The 24,072-nt window shown below is 39.2% G+C and overlaps 1 protein-coding gene across 3 annotated transcripts in view; it reads left to right on the forward strand.

The window, feature by feature from the left end:
• Positions 1-24,072, forward strand: part of PRDM2 (PR/SET domain 2) — a 63,982-nt gene that overhangs the window by 26,138 nt on the left and 13,772 nt on the right. For 2 of the 3 annotated variants that reach the window (XM_086860914.1, XM_086860915.1), the window contains exons 7-8: positions 18,277-18,387; positions 19,194-23,559. In XM_086860914.1, coding sequence (XP_086717040.1) covers positions 18,277-18,387; positions 19,194-23,559 — 4,477 coding nt within the window. Of the gene's footprint in view, positions 1-14,937; positions 14,997-18,276; positions 18,388-19,193; positions 23,560-24,072 lie in introns of all 3 variants that reach the window. The other variant, XM_086860916.1, reaches the window with a different exon arrangement.

A 24,072-nucleotide genomic window follows, 5' to 3' on the forward strand; every position in this document is an offset into this window, starting at 1 on the left:
TGACTGGAACTCACATTGGAAACAAGGTCAGATATTGAAAACAGTTATTGTGTAAGTTTTTTATTGGAGATTGAGGAGGGGGGACTGTAGTGCAGCACAGTTATTTTGAATAGTGTTTCATAGGTAAAGCAAATACAAACTGAAATTCAAGCACTGAGTTTTATTTTATAATGAAAAGCATATTTAGCACATATATAAGCAGCGCTTGGTAAATTAAAGGCTGCATTATGGTTTTTTCCTAAATCTGCATTATCTTAGCACATGGAATTTGTGTGCTTATGATTTACCTGAAAGGCTAGAAAAACAACCTGCAAGAATTTGGTTATATGATAAATCAGAAAAGCCAGACAGAATAATTTCTAAGGTAATTTTTCATGGCATAGAAGTTTGATTTGCATTCATGAAATTATAGGTAAAAATACCAGTAAGCTAATTTAGTTTCTGGGTTTTGATTTTGTGCTCTTTGGTAGGTTTTGTGTTTTAACTGTTATGGATTTTAAAGATTTTGTAATTAGGAACAGTAAATCTTTTCCCCCTTTTTATAAACACTTAGCTCCTTACCGAGGCTCACAATTATTGAATAAAAACCAGCCCAGCAAGAAAACAACTCCAAGCACAATATTGATGAAACATTTGAGAATAACCAAGAATAATCTATTTATGGAGTTCTGCTCCTGTCTTATGAAACAGAAAGACCAAATTCTTAGTATTTAGTTGATTTGAATTCTTAGATTAAAGTTTCAGCTGTAAAATGGCAATGTAGTTCATTGGATATTTTGAAATTTCATAGTTCTATTTTTCACAGATTTCATTGGAATTTATGTTTACTCTGCATTTACTCTGTTATTTTAGTGTTTGTAGTAGCATCTGCTAATACTTGCAATTCACAGCAATCTTTTTACAAGAAATATATACTTTTTTTCCTGCAGATTTGGTAGCAGTAGCTGCAGTGAGGATTCCAGAATGGTTTCTGCTCATATCCCTGCTTTTGTAAATTCAGCTATATCCTTGGATGGGGAATCTTCTTAACCCTAGGCTTGAGGGGCTTGGGGAAATTAAAGAAATTATGATGAACATGATTAAAAAGTAATTAATTTAAAAAGAAATAGTTCTAGTTATACGATACAAAGGGATGGGAGGAGAAATATTTTTGTGAACTAACTTGATGTGTGTGAAAAATTTGGGGTTAATACAGGGTAATATTTGAATTAAATAGCAATTTAAGAAACTTACTAGAGAGGAGCTCCTCCAGTGGGTTGTGAAATTTGAATTAATTAGTGAGCTAAACAGATCAATATTTTTTTTAAATTTTAATTTGGGCTATGTTGCACACTGTTGTCTTACACATTGAGAATAAAATATAACCAAGTAAGAAATTCTAAATTCTAACAGCTGTGAATGAGTGTGTCCTTTAGGGACACATTTTCCAGAAAAGTCAAGTGACAGTTTAATACCTTAGGAATGACTAGACAAGACGTTATTTGAGAGGTGTATTATGATCTAGTGATACAGACCACGTAGTTATTAGATAAAACTCACAATTATATTTTATATTCAGTAAAATAAATATCCTTTTGAATTTTTAATGCATCTTGGGTCTTATAGTTGAACAGTTAAGATATTTATCATTTGACAAGTAACCTGGTTCCTGCCATGTATGTAATGAACTCTTGACAGGTCAGAAGAGGTGATCATTTCCCAGGTAATTAAAAATGGGCTGTTTTGCCCAATCAGTCGATGGAGGCTTTCATTGCTGTAACATGTGCACGTTGCAGGAGGAATCCTCTCATGTAAGTGAGACTGGGTCACCAGGAGAGGCAGAGCAGACTGAAGTTGTGAGGTGTGGGTGGGCCAGGAGCTGCCCAGGCCTGGGCAGACACAAAGTCCACACTGAACTGCTCGCCCTGACCTTGAGCTGCGCTGTTTGCCAGTGATCCCTGACACAAGGTCCATAATCTCCTTTGGAGTGTATGTGCCTGCCATTTCCTCCAGCTCCCCATCTCCCTCCTGGATATTTTTGGCTTTGTGTTCTGCATTCAAACTACGTTGTAGCCCCCAGTGTTTGTGTTTGATGGCTCCTGCCTGGCTTGGCCATAGCTTTTCTTAGCTGCAATAAATCCTCCGCATCTTCCTTCTACCATGCATAGGTGCTCAGGAGTCCTGGAGGGAAAAGGCAGTTATTGCTTATTTATTTTCATACATTGGAACTCTGTGTCATGTTCCATGTGCATGTGAGGTTGAGAAAGAAATTTAGTAGGATAACAGGGTGGGAATGCAATCCCCCAAAAAGGAAAACCTGGTGAACTTGGGTACCATCACAGATTTTTATCAGAGTCAAGCTGTTATCGCTGCCTTAACTACACAGTTCAGAGCCAGCAGCTGCCAGTGCATGGCCAACAATAGCTGAGATTAGTTTTTTTTGTTTCTTTTTCATTTTCTGAAATTTCATTTTTTTGTTGAACGTTTATGAGTGTTTCTCCCAGGCTGCAGTTAATGTGTTGCCTGCCAGTTTTGTAGGGAAATTTGCTCAATCAAATTCATTAGCACAAGATCTTTCATTAATTCTCCTTCTAAGGAAACTGAAAAGAGAACAGCTTGGGTTCACTTCGCAAGTTGGGTTCATTTGTCGTTGAGAGAAGTAGTGTGGAATTTTTTTTGTCTCATCCAGGCCTTTCTTCCTTTGGGTATGACAGGAATAATTTGTAGCAGTGATCAGGAATAATTTGTAGCAGTGAGCAGTAACATCGACAGAGTGTTTCCTTCACAAAAAACACATGAGGCCTCTGGCTTTGGACTCTGTTTTTCTGAAAAAAAGTAACTTTTCAGTAGCTAAAGTATTTTTTTTTTAAAGAAGAGAGATGGTGATTCAATGGATAACTTGAAGATAAGCAGTGTTTTTATCAGGCTGTAATCTGCTTTAAGGAGCTGCATAGGCTCCAAAGTGTGATCAAACAAGGCTAAAATCTCGTTTCTGTTACGGATTATGTGACAGATCAAAAGTCTGGTTTTGAAGGAAGAAAAGATACTGATGTTCCTCAGGATGAAAGCTTGCCCAGCTACATGCTTGAGAGAAATACCTCTGAAATAGCCTTTTTTGGGGAGAGAAGAGGCCAATGTTTTCTTTTTCCCCTGCTTGTTTGTGTCTCTGGAGGTGCTCTGGCCCTCACTGTGCTCCCCTCAGGCAGGCACGGAGCTCCTCAGCAGTGCAGGGCTGCCTCCCTGGGGGCTGCACTGCTGCTGTCAGGCTCTTGACAAGGGGGAAAAGTCTTTAATTTCATTCTTCCAAAAGCATGTGCTCCATAATGCAGCTGGAGTGAGTTGTGAAACCAAATGATCTCTCAGCCACAGTTGTGTCAACTCCTAAAATATTTCTCCATTGTATCGCAGGCAGAGCACCTGCATCAGGGTCACCTGTGTCATGGACAGCCCCTGGTGATTGTTCAGTATGGTTTTAAAGTCTCAAACCATTGCTAATAAATCTTCTAAAGCTTTGTTACCTTAAATGGTTCTGTTACTAATGTTGCTGCTTCCCATAGTTCCTACTGGGTTTCAGGCAGAGCATGAGTTATAGGGATATTCATAATAGCTAACACTGGCCCAGAGGCAGTGTGAGATGAAGGTGAGTGAATTAAGAATCAGTTTTTGGCTGTTACAAATAATTATTGTGCCTTGGTTTATATCAGGCTGAATGCAAAGTGCAACTTCAGGCTTCTGCTTCCCGCATCTAAACTCTGTCATCCTGAAAGTTACACTGCTTTTTCTCTTGTCTGAAAGTGTGGCTGTTGCTGAAACAGTGTCAAATTGCTGCTGGGGAACAGGAAAACGTAGGGGATGAAGTAAGCAGGTTAAATTCTGTGATAGTAGAAATCTTTGCAGTTTTTCTTTTTTTTGTTAATCATTTCTCAGGCATTCTCATGTAGTTCCAAATAATTAGCTGTACTTGAGAGGGCCATAAATATGCATTCTGTTTATAAAAGGTAGGCCTTGGATTGCCATCTGGATGTCATCCCAAATGGAAATCATGGTCAAATGATGCCCTGATTGTCTGATTTTTTAACTTATGCAAATTTATTAGGTTTGTACTTGGACTAAGTGTAAAAGTTTGTTTCTAAACAGTAAAGAGCTTGCAAGAAAAATGATTGTGTATGGGTTGGAATGTATCTTATAGAGGGATATGTAAATTGTACATTTGTAGCAAGGATATAATGAAATTATATTGTTATCTAAAACTCAGAAACTCAAGGCTTCAAAATTTCCTAACCAATGACTGGGAAAAGACTAGGGAGGAAGGAAGAAGTCATCTAGATCATCTGGAATAAAGGCTTAAAATGGAATTTACTTTGATTGCCCTAAATCACACTGATTTGCAAGAAGATTTATACAACTCCAGAAGCAGCATTTGGGATGTCAAAGGGCCATATCTGTCATGGAAGCATCTGTCTGGAGAGTAATTCATACATTTGAGGTCTTCTAAGCAGTGCAAGTTTTCTTTTAACCCCCAAGTATGGGGGCCTTTGAAAGGGAGATTTGTATTACTTTAAATTCCCATCTTCACCTCTCCAGCAGTGCCCCCATTCCTAGAACAGCTGCTCTGTGCTTTCAGAACAGCCAAGTTAGACTGGTATCACTCATTCCAGCCTTGCTCCTGCTTATGGATTTAAGAATGGGAGAAAATAAGCCTTCATTTCAGGAATAAAAAAATAAATTACCTGTATCTAAGAAAATTGAAAAATTGAGCACTGAATTGCCTGTGTTGGGCCCTTAAAGTTTGTGTTTCTAAGTATAAACTTTTGGAAGTACTACAAGCACCTTGCACACACTGTTACTTTATCTCTGTGGGGTTTTTGTGTTTGACTTAAAATAACAATCTGGCCTTCATGGTTGTTAAAAGTTGTATTTCTAGCTACTAACTTAGTTCTGCTTATAGCAGATGTATATAGTTACCTAACAGAATAAAAATTCTTACATTTTTTGGTAACTCAGATTCGAAAGTGTTCTGTATTTTTTTTTCATACTTTTGCATTTTTAGTCGCACTTCCTTAGACAGTTTTTCTCAAGTTAAAAAAGTAAAATATATCTAGACCACAGTTGTGGCATTTCCCAGTAAATTTGCTAACACTGTCTTCAGTTATATAATCCACAGTGGGAAGTGAAATAAGGCACCAGGCAGCTTTCTATTATTAATCAATTTTGTTTTCAATTGATCAGGATTGGCTTTGAAGCAAGGAGTGGCCTGGAAGAAATGCAGCTTGATATTTCACTGCTACTTTTCTTAAAAAAATAATCCACTACATTTGGAAATTATTCTCTTCCTTTCTTAGTAAATACTTTTTTAATTTTCCTGAAAATAAGTTAAAAGTTACTAAGATGCTGTTGAAATACTGATTTCCTTGTAGAAATATTTTATTATTTGGGGATTTTCCAAGACTTTCTTGACCATTTTCTTCTGACTCACAGAACTGTTTAAACGCTTCTGTGGAGAAGATGTGGAGAAAATTTGGTGATTCCTGTTTCAGGGAAGAGCTTTGAGGTAGATTTGGAGGATTTGTTCCAAAATAGGAGGGGGATGAATTCTTGCAGAGTAGAATAGACACAGTTTTCCAGAGAGAAACAAGTACTTTTGGTTTTTATTCCTTCAAGTATTTTGTCATTTAGAGTTGTCCTGTTGCTTATAGACTATAAGAGAACAAACTCAATGATTTACATCTCATTAAATCTGGGTGACTTTTGCCCACATGAATAATCCTTTCTTGAATTGATTTGTGTTCCCTCACATTAAGTCAAGGCTTTACCAGCCACTGTTGCTCTTTCTATGGTTTCCTGACCCTCCTGTGCAATCTCCCACTTCAGTGTTTGCTTCCCAGTGGAGACTCTGGGGTTTATGGTAGATGAAAGATAAAGTCAGTTATTGACTTCCAGTGTATTCTTATTTTTATTTGACTCCTGCTTGAACCAACTTCTTGTTTAGAAAAGGCTCTAAGTTCTTGTAATGAGAGTTTTCTGTACCTCTTAATCATTTCTGCTGCCTTTCTCTAAATGTTTGGGGATTTTTTGTGCCTCATCTTTTCGAAACCATACAATCAGAATTATTATGAATAATGTTGTTTCATTAACTGTACTAAACTTTTTTATTGCAATTTATCATAATTTTGCATTGACCATTTATTTTACTTGCATTATTTACAGGGAATGTCTTAAACAGAGGGTTTATCTGCAGATGCCCCGTGTAATTTATTATGCACTGGTGAACAAGCACATTTAACTTCATGAGTGTGCATACAAAGTTCTGGTAGCTGCTTTATTCATGGAAAACATGTAGACTCCATTTGAGTGTGTGGCTGGGAGTTCTGTAATTGAGATTTCCTGCTGAAGGTAACTTGTGTTTGTCAACTCCGTGAAGATTCTCGCATCACTGCATTACAAATCTGCAAAATAACACAGTTTTATATTTTATTTCTTAACTGGTTTGTATATTTTTTTAAATGAACAGAAATGAAAACTATTTGTAAGACTAGGGTGTATTTATTTTTTTCAATCTGTCAAAGCTTCCAATTTATTTTGTCATTCCTTCTAAGAGCCTCACACAGATTGACAGGAATGACTTTGTTCTGAAGAATTCTCACCGGCCTACACTTGCTGTGTTGAGCTCCTCAAGGAAATGTTACAGCAGACTGACGTTGTGTTCAGGTTTATTATCAGTTATTGAAACAAAACTCAGTGGTATTTCAGCATTTGTAGCTAAGAAATTAGGCAATATCTGACCATTTTCTAGAAGTATTTACTTACCTTTTTATACACTTTTCCCTTGGAAAGTCACAATGTTTATTTGGATCACCAATGCCTGAGAGTTATTTAGGTTGAAGCTTTCTGAGCACTTAAGAGCTTACCAGCTGTTAAGAGTTAATTCTGTTGTTAGACTTTGTTATCAGAGTTCTGTGAGAGCTTTTGATTGACTGTGATTAATGCTGCAGAACTTCAGAGAGGCACTGTTATTAATGTGCTGATTGACATAAAGTTATTCTAGTGAGAGTATTATAATAGCTAAAAATCCATCATCTTGATTATTATTGCTGCAAAATGCCATGGAAATGAGTAGTCAGCTATACATTATTCTAACTCTTGTTGAGAGCCAGATGCATCACTCGAGTCTCCTCAGATACAGATCTCGTTTTGTTTGGCAGTCCATCGGAAACAATTTGACTGTTGAATGGGAAGGGCCTGGTGTTTGTAAAAGTGACTCGATTCATAGAAATTTGGGAAAATTTTCTCAGGCATCACCATTATTCAGGGCTGAGTCCAATGCAAACTTCTGTGTGTTGCTGCCAGTGAAACTGCAGAGAGTGGAGATAGTGAGCTGTGGTGTGAAGCAGCTCAGTGCAGTGATAACTGACCTGTCCAGCTGGGGATTGGGATCAGAACGTTCAAACACCCACCTTTGCCATTGCTGGATCCTCAGCCAAGTCCTGGAGTTGTCTTGGGCTTATCCCAAGTGTTGGTCTTACCAAGTGGAAGTGAGCTGAGGGAAAAGTGGACTTTCCTGCCAAGTGTTCCAAGTTGCAGGTAAAGAGCAGCGAGTCCAGTGTTTCTGATCTTACAGAGCCTTGTCAGGGATTGCAAAAGCAAAATGGACTTTGTGCTGAAACTCAGCTCATAGCTCCCAAATCCTGAACTGTTCAATGTCACCCTCCACTCTCCCCACTCAGATACCAGAGCTGGTTTTATTTTCTGATTCCTTACCTGCAAATTAAATTGTCCAAATTATGTTACAATGACATTTTATTTCTATAGTCTGTTTTAGTTGGTGTTTTCTGCTATAAACAGGTGTGTACAAAAAGCCTTCTAGTTTTAACCCATTTAGATCAAATTACACTTCCATCTTGCCTGCAGCAGTTAAGTGAGCAGAAGACAAGTACATTTGTGCTCTGAGATTTGTTTTCACTGTTTGAAAAATGGAAGAAGCTGCTGTTCCCTTTAATGGCTTCATGAGCCTTTGACCTTTCTTGGTGTCACAAATGAAGCACACAGCAATTTGCTCTTGTCTGGTTTGGGGCATATTATAAATTTAGAACTTCTGTTGTCGGTCTTGTTAAACATGAGCACCAACTGTTGTCGTTGTCCTGCAGCACAGTCCTTTTGAGAAATGGACTGATTGGGCAACTGGAGGATTACAGTTCCTTTGGAAATATAATTCAGTGTATCTCATGTTATCAGAGAAGGCTGACAAGCGTTTCTCTAAGAAAGTATCAGTGGCTGTGGCTGAAATGAATGAAGCACTTTGTTTCACCAAGGAAGTGAACCAGATCTTCCACAATTTCCCAGCAGATAAAAATTATTTAGTGACTGTATTGTACATTAAAATGATGAGTTTACATGGTAATATTTATCCTCCTTTATCTACTTCTGTAAACGAGCTGCTGTGGTATTGTGCAGTATGACCTTGGATTTGTCACTTTGAAGCTGGTAGGAGATGAGTCTTTGCAAATTTAACAAATACAGAGAAGCAGAGTTTTCATGCTGCAAATATGTTTTGACAGGAGCTGGTTATTAACAATTAATGTTCTTTGTTGGGTTGGAGATCCAGTAGAGAAGATGCCGTAATATTTTTAATGGGGACTGATGGAAAAACACTGCATACTTACCAGTAGGTAGTTGGTTGTACTGAAGAAATACAGTAAGATTAAAGGAAAGAAATTTGGAAATGGATGTCAAAGAGCTGGTGAAATGCATTGTAAAACACAAAGGGGTGATTTTACTGGGAATACTTATTGGAGAAAAATTTCTGAGAAGTGACATGTTGAAGATGTGGTGAACATAAATGACATGATAAATTTGAATAAAATGAATAACAGTACAAATTTGAGTGACTGTAAATGAAAATGTTGACCTTGTGCAATTCTGAGGAGTTTAATTTTATCCGTGGCAGCTTGAGCATGGTGGTAGCTCTGTCCAGATCCTGCATCTGTGAGAGACTTTGCTCTTGTTTCCTCAGTGGTGGGGACTCCTGTTACAGTAATCCCAGGGCTCCTGTTGGACACAAAGGCAGCCCTGTTTCCTGGGAATTGTAGCCTTTGTACAGCTGTGTTCTCCAGGCAAAGCCATCGCCCCTGTCTGGGCAAACGTTTGGATCAGTGGCTCAGGTTTGGTTTTCCATGCAGTGACAGCTTTTCATGTCTGGTGTAGAGAGGCAAAATTGCTCTGGAAAGGCAGACACCACCTTGATCAGCTGTGTAAAAAGGGCTTTTGAGTGTGCAGTGGACTCAATAGTCCTTTTTTTCTATTTTTTTTAAAAAAAAGTCAATTATTTGTGTGACTGCTGTTGGTTTGGAACATACCTGGTTTGTCAAACAGCAGAATAAAATGGCAGGTAAAGGCCTAAGTAGTTACTTTTGAAGATAACTTAGCTAAAACCCCAGATATTTTTGATGTAATCCTCTCAAATATGTTCAGTGATCCAAATAGAGCCATAACAAGTATTTGAGTTATTTATTACAGATAAAGGCAGACTGATTTAGTAGTGAGCATTTTAAACTTGCTGGTACAAGTAGTTGTGTGAGGGCTTTCATTTGCATTACCTTGTAAATGCTGCTGTCAAAATAGGAGGTATTTCTAATTATCTGAGAGTAACTTCATTTCACAAACACTTTGGAGGAAGCTCTAGTGACTAGAAGCAACATTTTCTGGGCTTAAATAAAAGCTCTGATTGGTTAAAGCAGAGATTTAAATTTAGACATTTTCTGTGTTAAATACACAATTTGGGTGCTCTATTTTTAACTGAATTTTATATAAACTGGCTAAATATAGAGAACAGTTATTTCTGGAAAGTGTGTGTGCCAGCTGACATTTCTCTTGCTGTTGCTTTTGTCTTAATACTTAGCAAAACAAAAGCTCATGGAATAGAAGTAGAGAGGAGAATGTTCATCATGTTTTCTGTCCTGGGCTGGCTGTGGGAGCTGTGGCAGCCGTGGAGCAACTTGCTAGGAATTTATACTGAATTGTGTGATCACTGAAAAGTGATTAGGGAGGGTGGGAGGCACAAACACACCAGGAGCTGGAGTGATTGGGAAAGTTTAGAGAAAGTTTTGTCACATATTTGTGTCCCTTTTCTACTGTTTTAGAAATACTGGCGTAAGGGCAGAAATAACATTTTCAAATCTTGCTTGGATAAAAACTCTACATATAATTATTTATACTTAATTGTTCCATCACAGCTCTTGTGTGGGTTAAAATTGCATGGAATTAAACCCTTGTTTGCCATGCCATGTAATTGTTGGGTGACATTCTGTACTACTTAAGTCATTATAAGTAAGTCTTGTAGTCTATAAACTTAAGACTTCCTGGGATATGCACTCAGGTTAGTCAGAACGTGTTGGGGATTGGAATGAGATGCTGCAAGGGTGGATGGCATACTGTGACAGGTGATATAAACTGGTTTTGTCTCTTGTCTGGTACAGAGTTTTGGTACATAACTTAATTAACAAAATGTAACTTGTAGGAAGAAGCCTGATAGCTCATGGTTCAGCTTGTAGGGATTGCTGTAATGCCACACATTTAACACAGGCATCCCACTCAGAATTTTTCACCAGTTTTTAAAAATCTGTTTATTTGAAATTTATCGTGTCAAATTTTCTAGTCTCACAAACTCCATATAATGGCTGTATATTCACTCCTGCTTTTTGCAAACTGTTGGGTCATTGCTTTTTCTTGGCAAGGCACACCAGTGGTGCCATCCTCACATTTCTTATACTGACTACCATAATTCCAGGAGTTTGTGGTGAGACACAGTAACATGATCTTCAGTGCTATCATTAAAGTGGAGACTTTGCCAAACATTTGCAGAAATTGGTGTTTTAAATAGCCCAGCTCAGAATTTTTTTACGCTTTCCATGGCAACAAGTTCATCTGTTATGCAAATGTCACGTTAACAGTCTGTCAGTGCATGGCTCTGTTTCTTTCCTGCAAAGGGTCTGTTTAGTGCTCGGTACAAATAGTTTCATGCACAGTTTGGTGTGTGTACCTCTGTCTTCAGCTGTCCTGAAACACCTTCCCAAGGTGAGACTTCATTGCCCCTTTTATATTGTGGATGAAAAATGCAGTGATTAAAATGTACTCTTTGTGAGCAAAGTGATGGTTAATGGGTAGCAATAGGCTTATACAACAGGCAGTTTGGTATTAATAGAATTGCTGTGAAGTTTGGCTTCCTCTTTCTCCTGCTCCTACTGGGTAAGCTTGAAAGTGTCTTTTTATGGAAGAGGAGATGCAAGTTCTGCTGGAAAAAATTACAGAGAAACCTTTGCTCACTGCATTTGCCCATAACCTGTAGATAATTCACAAGACTTTTCCATTTTTTCTGTACTATAGAACTGTACATATTCTGCCTCTCCAGCTTTCATATTATTTGATACAGTAGGTCTGGGCAGATTGACAGTACAGAACCATGATCTTCTGCAGCTCTGAAATATTCATGTTGTTCTCAGGAGCTGGAGGTTAAAATTCTGTTGCAAGTGTTTTTGTACAGCTCATGTCAGTTTTAGTGTTTCATTTGCTTAACAATACCTGAAGTAATGCCTACACAAACTAGTTGTTGCAAGATGTACACTCCACCAAATACTTAATTGATGACAGATTGAAGAAAACAGGGTAATAAAAGCATTTACATTTTGCCTTTTTCTGCAGGTTTTCATACCTACCTGACAGCATTGTTGAACTAGGCCACTTAACGATACTGTGTGTGGAACCATTCACATTTAATAGACATCCCTTTTAATGAGGTGTTTGTTTCCAAAATTGATATGTGGCTTGAATTTTACCCTTAGACTTGCTGGAATATGATTAAAAATATGCTGACTTTGCATTTAAATTTTTCAGTTTTAGAAAGATACAGTACTGAAAATAGAAGTTTTCATGTGTATGTGCCCACCACTGCTTGGGATGATCAGTAACCAAAGTGGGAAATGCTCCTAGTACAGCATATCTGTCTTACACTGACAAAGAAATAAAAATTAAAAGCTTTTCCTGGCTTGTAGGGGAAAAAAAATTATCACCAAAGGTGTTTTGTGGCAGCATTGGAATTTTTGAGCTGTGGGCTCTCAGGAAGCCTGTGTTTGGGTTTTGTAGCCTGTTTTGTTGCCAGTAAAAAGGTGGTTTTCTCTAGAGCTCTTGTAGGCAGAAGTTTCATGTGTTGTTTCATTTGAAGTTGGGAGCTTTAGGGTTCCAAAGCCATTCTCTCCCCAGGTAATGAGTGTGTCTGTTCAGAGGTACTTGGAGTTCCTCAGCTAAGCTTGCTGGAATCCTTTCAAAGCAGTACTTCAATGCAAGTACTCAAAAGGAACTTTGATATATTGTTGTATTAACAGTAATATTGTGGAAGAAATATTGGAAGTCGATGTTACAACATTTAAGCAATGTTTGTTTAAATAAGGCAGAATTGTTGAGGCTTTTTCTTTCAAGGTTGCAATCTTTTTTATTCTTAGCCTAATATTAGTTTTTTTACTATTTTTACTCTTGCTTCCTTTTTCTCCAGTAATTTGCAGTGTGACATTTTGAACCTCAGCTATCCTAGATCACTTAAAACTTTGGACAGCAATTTAAAAAATATTTAATTAGCACAGTCTATGATCTGGTAGATGCTGTGGGTGAGACACTGAGCCAGGTGCTGGAGCTGTAAGGCTGCAGTGCTGGACGGGCAGCAGCGACCCTGTGCTGTCTCCTCTGAAATGTGGCTCTTGGCTTAGGTATTGGAATAAAATATGTGCATGACTTTGTGGGTTTGAGGTCATGTTTTTGGCAAATTTCTGCAATCCCCCTGATTATGTGAATAAACCTCATATACATTCATTTTACATATATATATATAATATATATATTGGGCATATTGTGCTTACCAACTTCCCTAAACCTTAGGAGATCTTGGCTGTCTCAGTGGCTCAGAGCAGCCCTTAACACACAGCTATGTTGCCCTTTATTTAGCCAGGTGGTGCTTGATTTGACTTTGCTGTGTAAGCAGGTGCTGGTAGAGAATAATGATTTTGTGAATAATGAAAAAAACTAAAAAAAAAAAACCAAAACCCAAACACAAACAAAAAGCAAAGCACAGTCACTTAAATGCAAACAGAGGAATTGAAATTGGATATTGAAAGAATAGCCTTAGTATTCACATCTTAATAATGAACATTTTGAATTAAACAGCATTTTTTGGTGTCTAGTTACCTTACTAATTAATCAGTTCAACTTATTAAATATGTAGGGTCTTTAACACCCATGTGCTGTGCCATTCACAGTTGGACAAGATTCTAAGAAGTCACTGCAACATGTTTCTGCATTTTGTCGTGCTCTTCCAGCCAACACAACTTGGATTTAATTTTTTGAAGCAATTTATGCTGTTCTTTTGGATATTGCATTCAGTGTGTGAAAAAGGCATTCATGTGTTCTAGCCTGTCTGCAGAACAAACAACCACTCAGATTTTTACTGATGCCTGAAGGCTTAAGGAATTTATTTTGAAAAACATGACATCAACCAACATTCTGGACACAGAAACAGATGAATGCTGGTGCACAGCAAGCTGTTTCTCAAATTAAAATTCAAGTTGAAGCAGTATGTTAAAATTCATTAATCAAAAGAATATGGAAATGATTCTGCAGTTGTTTTCTGCTGAATTTTCCAAAAGAATGTTTTAGCTTGAATATTCACTTAATCTTTATTCTGTTCTGTTTAGTGCCAAAGTACAGATTTTTTTTTCAGTAGGAGAAAATAATTAGAAGTTGTTTTATAGAACAGTAGCAGCTATGGCATGGAGTTGATGCAGACTTCAATCTCAACCAGTTCCAAAGGGTTAACTGGTGAGTTTGTTATTACACTCATTCACATGAAGCTGTGTCTTTCCTCTTCAGCCACAGCCTTGCCAAGTGCTGCCCATGTCTGTGCCCTAAGAATTCTTTTCAGAGGATCTCAGGGAGCTTCTCCACTGTTTTCTGGGACACTTGAGATTTGGGCAGGTTTCTGTAGTGTTTTTCAGCAGAGCACACACAGGGGAAGGTCTGGGTATGTTACTGGACTGCAGTTAGTTGTTTGCTACAGATCTCAAAGAAGTAAAAGTAATTTCATCTCATACCAATTATTCCTTTCCCTTATTAACCCAAGATTTTTGGGGAGGCAAATGTCCACATTCTGTATTTCTAGAAGAGATTGAAGCAGTTTTTGATCTCAGGTGTGAGTGTCCTTCTTACTTTGTGATCTTAACTGTGAACATATTTGGTGCTGCTGTAGAATGTTATTAAAGACAATGGCATCTTGTACAGTTGAGCAATATTTAATTATAGAGTTCAGCTGCAAGTCTATGGAAAGACTGTGTTAAACATCTTCCCTCCCAGCTTCTGAGTGTGCTTATTCCATCCCACCAGAAAAAACTCAGTGGTTCAGTAGTCCCATTAGTAGTTTGGTCAACAACGAAAGTCTGAGCACAGCTAACTGTAGGTTCTTCAGAGGTGTCTTGATTTTATCAATAAAATGAAATATGGGCAAATAAAAATTACTTCTCTCTTGCACTGTTACTCTGTTGAACTCCTCCAAAATTAGTGGGAGTACTGATGAGCTGGACATTGGCAGTAGCATGAGTTCTCCTGTGCCTGTTGGAATGTTATGAAGGGATTGTAAAGGTGTCAAGGCTGAGCTATCTTACAGCAGAAGTGGAGAGGAGAGGAAAAGGAACCCTATTGAAAGTTGCAAGACAAATTGCAAATTGAATTCCTCTTTCGATCTTCATCACTACAGACAAGTTCCTACTTTCCATCTGTTTATTTCATTCATTTTCCTTTGCATCTTTCTTTTGCAATTCCTCTAAAGCACATACACATATATTAAGTTCTGCCCTTCATTTATTCTTTTCTCATTGTTTCCATTTCACTTTCCCTGTGTTTCATTCCTGTATCTTTCTTGTTTAGACCAAGTGGAGGATCCAGCTGGCCGTAACAGCCATGTAGGACCCTTCAGGAACCTGATGGTAAGTGCACGTGTGTACTTATACTCAGGCTTCCACCAGGTTCTGTGTTCAGAGGCATTTCCCCCCTTCTGCAGGCTTCTCTTCATTCCTGACCTCTGAAACAATAGGAAAACTAAGGGACAGGCCTTGGACTACTCATTGATACCCTTTATATCCAGTAGTAGGTTGTGTTTTTATTGGAAATCTGCAGGTAGAAAATGATGCAAATCTTTCAGGTTTATATGGATTTCAAAAGCAATTTGAGAACTCATGGGAGAGTTTATCAACAGCTGTTAAATGTCCTCAAAAGTTCCTGAACTCCAGATACATGAAAGCTGGGAGAGCATATCAGTGAAGTATCACCTATACTCTGTTCTTAAATTCTTTTCCTGGACATGTGCTGTTGAATGGTCAGGACCATGAAATTGTGCATCTGGGCCAGTCATTGTCATATTTGAGTATAGTGAATCCTTTGAACCTTCTCAAAGAAAGCTGCCACCTAGAAGATGAACAAACTAAAGCTGGTAAAGGAGATCATCTACAAAGGTTTGGTGTCTCTCATTGATGTGTGTCAGGAATTGATCTAACACATCTGAAATGTTGTCCGTGCACAAGAGGTTTGTTCACTGTTCAGAGGAAGGGTGAGTCAGGTGCCGGATGAATCCTCTCTTCAAATGCACCGGTGTTTAAAGGCCAAGAACTTGAAACATCTCCAGCTGTATCATGGAGCAGGTTACATCATGAGCAAGTTGCATATCTTTTTTAGGACTGGCGAGAGAACTTGCAAATGATCTGCTTTCCATCAGTAGCATAAGGTATGTGACATAAGCACCTTGATTTTTGTGTGAAAATCTTGCTATTTTAGTGATTTTTCAGATTATAATTGGATTTGGGGTACTATAAATTTTATATTCTCTAACTGGATGACACTTTGAAACATATCCACATGCTTTAGCACTTGGGATTTGTGTTGGTGCCTTTTTATATTTTACCTCACCCTTGAAAGAGCACAGTATATTGTCAGTATTGATAGAAAAAAAGAATTAATTTGGTCTTGTTTTGAAGGCTCTGACAGTAACCTGTTGTTATGCTGAAATTCAGGGCTGCTGTAGAGTCAGATGCAGAATTATCCTGTGACTTCACCTGCAATACATTGGATGCTGCAATCCATGTGGGGTGAAAGTGTCTCTGAGCATGGGCCATGTTTGGCAGGTTAGAGGGGCCTTTGCACCATCCTTTTCATTCTTGTTTCCAGTCTCACCTGATGAGAGAGATGAATCAAGAATTTTGTTGGGTTTAGGTCAAGATACTGATATAGTGGTCCTCAGATGATAAGTGGTCTGCAAAAAGGTTGAGAATTCTTAGGGTTCTAGGAATTAGGTATGATTTGTTATGTCGCTCATAATGTGTATTGTGATGCAAGTTTGATTCCTAGGAATGTGTTGAAATCTTACATTTCCACCTTTTCCCTAGAACTGGAACTCTTGGATTGTGTTACTGTACATTTCCAGAGCAATTTCAAGTGACTTAGGAGATACTTCTGGAAACTTCTTTGATATCCTTCGTATTCAGATCTTGGTAGTGTTGGTTGTAATTGTGAACATTAGAGGTGCTGATAATAAAAAAATAATGTTCACATTGAACATTCAGTAGCCTGTCAGGTAAGGAAAGATGTGCTTAAACTTCCTTTCGCCTATGTGAACACTCAAATATGTGCTAAATCTTCTGATGCAGATATTTGGTATAAAAGCAAAATTGAATGCTGCATTGTTCAAACAATCTTGGTGTTGGTCTTTTATGGCAGCTTAGACACGGGCATCATGATAATAATTGAGTATATTAAGAGAAAATTGCTAGTTCACTTTGGGAAGGATGCATGTGTCTTTTCCAAAGGTGACAAAAATTCAGTCTGAGTGACTATTGTCAGGTTATAATATTAGAATCTGTTAAATAAAAAGGGTTATTGTATACATTAAATTGAAACATGTTGGAATTTGGGGATGGCCTATGAAATCTGAACTCCTTGAGAGGAAATACAGATAATTATTTAGATAGAATGTTCAAATCAAAACAAATGTTTCCTTTTAAAGCTGAGGCTGTCTGAGCTGTTCTCTTGTGGGGGTGTGCGTGCTTGGAACGTCTCAGTTTGAACAGAGGAGCATCTTTTTAAAAGACATTTCGTTTCTTGGCTCAGGATGTGAAAAATATTTTCAAGGGGTAAAAAGGAGGAATTTGTTGACAGGGCTGTGATGTGGAAGAATGTGCTTCAACTAGGAAATGGATTTAGCGCTGCAATGGACATTTCTGATCAGAGAGAACGGGCAGTTTGTTATAAAGCAGCATTTTGTGTGTTAGAGGGGGCAAAGGAGGAATTTGGATTGCTGCTGCTGGACAGTTCTTCCAAAGGGTTGTGTGTAGAACTGTGGAGTTTCAGTGGTGTTTTCTGTATTCTGTGTGGAGAGTACAGTCTGTAATTCAGTGAATCAGAAAACCATAAACTTTCATTTGTTATTACACACCCTTTATCATAGTTTCTGTGTGTTGTCTGTCTGTCTGCATCTGTAAGATTAATGGTAAAAATTAGTAGTGCTTTGTAGTGCAGTGGAAAATGAAGTTTTCAGCGTGTTTACGTCTTACAGTACTGGTCAGCTCTTTGCATATAATGCCATTTTGTGTTCATCATCCTCTGCAACTAATGCTGCTTCATTTTGCTAACAGGAATTGATAACTTGTACATGGTGTTTGTGTCAGGACCCAACAAAATGCTATCATCGTTTGCTGTTACCCAGTTCCATCTCTTTTGGTTGTACTGCCTTTGCCATGTTGTTGGTCAGGTTCATGCTGCTTTCAATCTTCTCATGATGCCATTACATTTATCATAACTCATCATTCAGAATGTTTATACAACTAGGATAAACCTCTGTGGGTTTCTACTTCGTGGGGTCTTCCAATTAACATTACTGGTTAATAGTATGAAGAGACTTTCTATTTTCCATATACTTCTGTGAGATGCAGGAGTTTATTTGCCATATTAAGGTGTTGGGCAGCTGCATGATGTGAGCTGCTTAACCCTGCACAGGCAGTTTGGTCTTGCTTTGAAAGTGAGGAAAGTATTTCAGTGTGAAGTATTTTACCTGAATTCTGTCCCCCTAATCAATCATTTGTATTCCTCAGGAAGGCAGGGTGTCTACAAGAGTTTGTTATACTCCAAACAAGAAAACCAAAAAGGTTTAAATCATCCACTCATATATGACAAATAAAAATTGTTGAACAGGAGTAATAAATGCTTTTTTCTCCCCAGGAAAGAAGAAGACTCAGGAAAGTAAAAACAAGGGAAAGAAGGCAACAGATACAAAACAGAAAAAGACTGATTTGGATTCTACTTCTGCAGATATGAGGGATTCTAAGGAGGGTGAGTTCTTAAGTGTCTTATTTTTTTCTTCTGTTTATCTTTTTGAATCAAAGGATGCTTGTCATGTTTAGTACATTAGCAGGTTATCTTATTGTAGCAAAGTGAACATGTTTATATTGTTTACCCCAATTGCTTTACTAGTTAGGAACTTGGCTATTAGAAACATGTCATTAAACATACAGCTCTGACCACAAGAAAAACTAATGTGCTGCAAAATATAGACATAAACTCCTTAGAAGATAATAGCAGAGCAAAGTCCTTGTTCTAGTGTCTTTGGAGCCTAGTTACATGGTCATTATTTATTGCTAATTAACAAAGTCAGTACCAAGGGGGAAAAAATACAGTATTAATTATTTTGACCCGTAACTCTTCTGTCCCTTCCCTGTGTTGTCCCTTCTGCTTGCACAACACTTGCACCACTGTTCAGATGTCTTATGGCCCAGCTAAGGAATGGAGAAGGATTTCTTGCTCTATAATGTACCCACTTAGGCAACATTGTGAGGATTGGCAGCAAAGGTGTTTTTCTAGAATCATCACAGAATAACAGAACATTTTGGGTTGGAAGGGACCTTAAAGCTTATTTTCTTCAGCAATGGATATACCTGAGAACAGATAGGTAGGAGTTGCACGCAGAGGTGAAAACATCCATCCACAGGAGAAAATAAATGAGAAGTGGTGGTATTGTGTTGGGTCAGGAATGTTGGGTATGTTGTGCTGGAAGACAAAGGAGAAGAAAGGTGTAGCATAGCCTGAAGTGTTGAGTAAAAATATCTCATGCTTTTCTTTTTTACACTCCTGTGTTTCAGGTCATAAAGAGGAAGATGAAACGCCTTCTGTTTCTGCTGTGCTGTCTCTGGAACAAACAGCTGTGATTCAGGAAATGGTAAATCAAGATGTACTTCCTAAGCTGATGATCCCCAGTCCAACCAATGAACCACAAGCAGTAACTGAAGACAAACAAGAAGAAACAATAAACTGTGCATCAGATGATTTAGATGATGATGAAGAGGAGGATGAAGAAGAGGAAGATGAAGAGGAGATAGAAGATACCAATATGCCTAAAGAAAATGCTGAAATGCCTTTGATATGTGAAGAAAAGTTGGACTTCATAGAAGAACAGAAGAGTACATCAGAGGAATCTCCAGAAAGCTCTCCAAAGAAAAAACTCGTGGTGAAAATTCCAAAAGCACAGGGTGAATCCAACGGTGATGTTCAGGAAACATTCATGTTTCCCTGCCAGCATTGTGAGAGGAAGTTCACAACAAAGCAAGGACTCGAGCGCCACATGCACATCCATATATCCACCCTGAGCCACGCGTTCAAGTGTCGATACTGCGGGAAGGCCTTTGGCACTCAAATCAACAGGCGGAGGCACGAGCGACGCCACGAGGCCGGGCCGAAAAGGAAACCCTTCCTGACACTGACGTCGTCACAACACTTGGATAATGTTGCTGATAACCAAGTGGTTGTGGATGATGGTCTTAAAGATGACCTGAACGTTTCCAGTCTTGTGCAAGATTCTGTTGTCTTGGATTCTGAAAAAGTTTCCCAGGAAATGTCAAACTCTGCGTTTGCTGAGGAAAATAAGGAGCCCAAAGAACTGCATCCGTGCAAATACTGCAAAAAGGTTTTTGGTACTCACACCAACATGCGGAGGCATCAGCGTAGGGTTCACGAGCGTCATCTTATTCCCAAAGGTGTCAGAAGAAAAGGGTTCTTCACCGAAGAGCCGCCTCTCCCGACAGAGCCGGCCCCAGCAGTCCAGAGTGTGTACATAGCAAGCACAGAAATAGAAGAGGAAGGTGAAGGAGATGATGTCTATCTTATGGATATATCCAGCAATATCTCTGAGAATTTAAATTACTACATTGATGGGAAAATTCAGTCCAACAGCAGTACTAGCAATTGTGACGTGATTCAGATGGAATCCAACTCTGCAGACTTGTATGGATTGAATTGTATAATCAGTCCGGTCACAGTGGAAATTTCCTCAAATTTAAAGGTTACACAAACACATGTGAATGAACCTCCTAAGGAACCCTCTAGCAGTGGGAACAGTGAATCCAAAAAGAGAAGAACTGCCAGCCCTCCTCTTGTACCAAAAATAAAAACTGAGATAGACCCAGAACCTATAACTCCTACTAGTTCTTTAAATCTTCCTCTTAGCATTTCAACAGAAAGCTTAACTTTTCATAAAGAAAAAGGGGTTTATTTGTCATCAAAATTAAAGCAGCTTCTTCAGACACAGGACAATAAGAAGATAACTCCATCAAGTGAAATCCCTAAGATAGGACCTTCTGTTACAGCATCGCCTATTTTGCCTCCAGTATCCGGCAGATTTAAAAGAAGGACCAGCTCTCCTCCCAGTTCTCCACAGCACAGTCCAGTGCTTCGAGACTTTGTCAAAGCTGAGGGGAAAACTGTGTGGAATGATAATATTCGGAGTTCAAAAATGCCAAAGTTAGAAAGCCACAGCAATTCACCTGCTTGGAGCTTGACTGGAAGGGAAGACAAAGAGACTTTGAGCCCTCTTTGCTTTGAAGAATATAAAATATCAAAAGACTGGACAGCAGCTCCGACTTTTGGCAATGTGTGCAACCAGCAGCCACTGGATTTATCCAGTGGTATGAAACAAAGGTCTGATGTCAAAAGCAAGACTCAGGTTCCCTGGGAATCCGTTTTAGATCTAAGCGTGCATAAGAAACCTTGCAGCGATGCTGAAATTAAAGAATACAAAGAAAATTCCACACAGCCAACGTGTAGTGGTGTTAAGAAGAAGAAACCCACCACTTGCATGTTGCAGAAGGTTCTGCTGAACGAGTACAACGGGACGGATGCGGCCCCGGAGAGCGCGCTGGGCACAGACAGCGCCGCCAGCCCCAGCAAGGCCCTGGAGCCTCAGGCAGAGCCCGACGCGGATCCCGCTCTCGCGGCGGCGTCTTCCACTGACACTCAGCCCCTCAGCTCCTCCGATTCCCCTGTGCCACAGGTGTCTGCTGCACCTGCCGTGTGCCAGCTGCCTCCATTGTTAACGCCCACCAACCCCCCGTCCCCGCCACCCTGCCCGCCCGTCTTAACGGTGGCCACCTCGCCTCCCCCCCTGCTCCCAACGATGCCCTTGGCAATTCCAGATGTCTCTGCCAGTGCCACTAACACTTCCTCCTGTCCCTCGCCGCTCTCCAACACCACCACCCAGTCCCCGCTGCCAGTTCTTTCACCTACGGTTTCTCCTTCTCCATCCCCTGTCCCTTCTGTTGAACCTCTTATTTCTGCTGCTTCACCTGGCCCCCCTACACTGTCTTCTTCGTCTTCCTCCTCCTCTTCCTCCTCTTTCTCATCCTCTTCTTCCTCATCATCTCCGTCTCCACCTCCTCTTTCTGTCGTTTCTTCTGTTGTTTCCTCTGCTGATAACCTTGAAAGTTCTCTCCCAATAATAAAACAGGAAGAAGCTGAAAGCGAGCAGCAGAAAGCAAGAGAAGATCCTCATACTTCAAGTGAATCAGGAGTAGTGCAGGAAACGTTCAACAAGAGCTTTGTGTGCAATGTCTGCGAATCACCTTTTCTTTCCATTAAAGACCTAACGAAGCATTTATCCATTCATGCTGAAGAATGGCCCTTCAAATGTGAATTCTGTGTACAGCTTTTTAGGGATAAAAGAGACTTGTCCGAACATCGCTTTCTGCTTCACGGAGTAGGGAATATCTTTGTTTGTTCAGTGTGTAAAAAAGAATTTGCTTTTTTGTGCAATTTGCAACAGCATCAGCGGGATCTCCATCCAGACAAAGAGTGCACACATCATGAGTTTGAAAGTGGGACTTTGAGACCCCAGAATTTCACTGACCCCAGTAAGGCGAACACAGAGCACATGCAGAGCCTGCCAGAAGATTCTTTGGAACCTTCAAAAGAGGAGGAAGACGAAGATCTAAATGATTCTTCTGAAGAGCTTTATACTACTATAAAAATAATGGCTTCTGGAGTGAAATCTAAAGATCCAGATGTTCGTATGGGGCTCAATCAACACTACCCAAGCTTTAAACCACCTCCGTTCCAGTATCACCATCGTAATCCTATGGGTATTGGAGTTACTGCAACAAACTTCACAACCCACAATATCCCACAGACTTTTACTACTGCCATTCGATGCACAAAATGTGGAAAAAGTGTTGATAACATGCCTGAGTTACACAAACACATACTGGCCTGTGCATCTGCTAGTGATAAAAAGAGATACACACCTAAAAAAAACCCAGTACCCCTCAAACAGACAGTGCAGCCTAAGAATGGCATGGTGGTTATTGCTGGGCCTGGTAAGAATGCCTTCAGACGAATGGGTCAGCCTAAAAGACTCAATTTCAATGTTGAGATTAGCAAAATGTCCTCCAATAAACTAAAAATAAGTGCATTGAAAAAGAAAAACCAGCTTGTCCAGAAAGCTATCCTGCAAAAAAAGAAATCTGCCCAGCAGAAGGCAGAATTGAAAAATAACCCATCTGAGACGGACTCTCACATCTGCCCCTACTGTAACAGAGAGTTCACTTACATTGGGAGTTTGAACAAACACGCATCGTACAGCTGCCCCAAAAAACCCATCTCCCCCTCCTCCAAAAAGAATTCTTCCAAAAAAAGTGCAGCTTCTTCACCTGCAAACAGTGACAAAGGCAGCAACCAGCGCAGGCGAACAGCAGATGCAGAAATCAAAATGCAGAGCACTCAGCCTCACCTGGGCAAGACGAGAGCGCGAACCTCAGGACCTGCACAGCTCCAGCTCCCCTCTGCCTCCTTCAAGTCCAAACAAAACGTTAAATTTGTACCTTCCATGCGATCTAAAAAGCCAAATTCATCTTCATCCTTGAGGAACTCTAGTCCTGTAAGAGTGTCTAAAATGTCCCATGTTGATGGGAAAAAAACTAAGGTGGTTTCTAAGAACAATTCCTCTGGAATCTCCAGCAAAGCGTCCCGGAAATTGCACGTCAGAATACAAAGGAATAATAAAGCAGTTTTGCCAAGTAAATCTGCTGTGGCAAGTAAGAAAAAGGCAGACAGGTTCAGTGTAAAATCTAGAGAGAGGATTGGAGGACCAATCACACGGAGCCTGCAGCAGGCAGCAAATGCAGAGGCAGCAGAAAACAAAAGAGATGAAAGCAGTACAAAGCAAGAGCTAAAAGATTTCAGGTAAGCATTTAATTTGAAGTTGAAACAACCCAGGAACACGTTGATTGCTGTTTTGCCAATTTTCTTGGTCTTTTTTTTTTTTCCTTTTTTTTTTCTTTTTTTTTTTTTTCTTTTGAGTTTCTCATGCTTAAATAAAAAAAGTTTCATTTCCTAAAACATGGATGAGCAGCTTACTGATGCTGAGGTATGATGTACATACTTGATGCATTTTGTCATGTCATGAAATAATACACGGTTTGTATAGAGAATGTCTTTAATTATAAACTGAATTGAAAACTCTGGAAAAATAATGTCAATACCTGAATGCAAATAAACTTCATGTCATTAAACTCAATGTTATTGGAGACACTGACCTTGTATTTGGTATCTGACATCTAAGGTAGGCCAGAATCATTCTAGATTTATTTATGGCGGTTCACTAAGTTAAAAAACATGACTGCATTCTTTACTTACTAAAATAACTTGCTTTGGTTTGTAATAAAAAGCATTCTCTGCATATATATATTTATATAT

Source organism: Cyanistes caeruleus, chromosome 22 (assembly GCF_971803275.1).
Source record: "Cyanistes caeruleus chromosome 22, bCyaCae1.hap1.1, whole genome shotgun sequence".
Taxonomy (NCBI): domain Eukaryota; kingdom Metazoa; phylum Chordata; class Aves; order Passeriformes; family Paridae; genus Cyanistes; species Cyanistes caeruleus.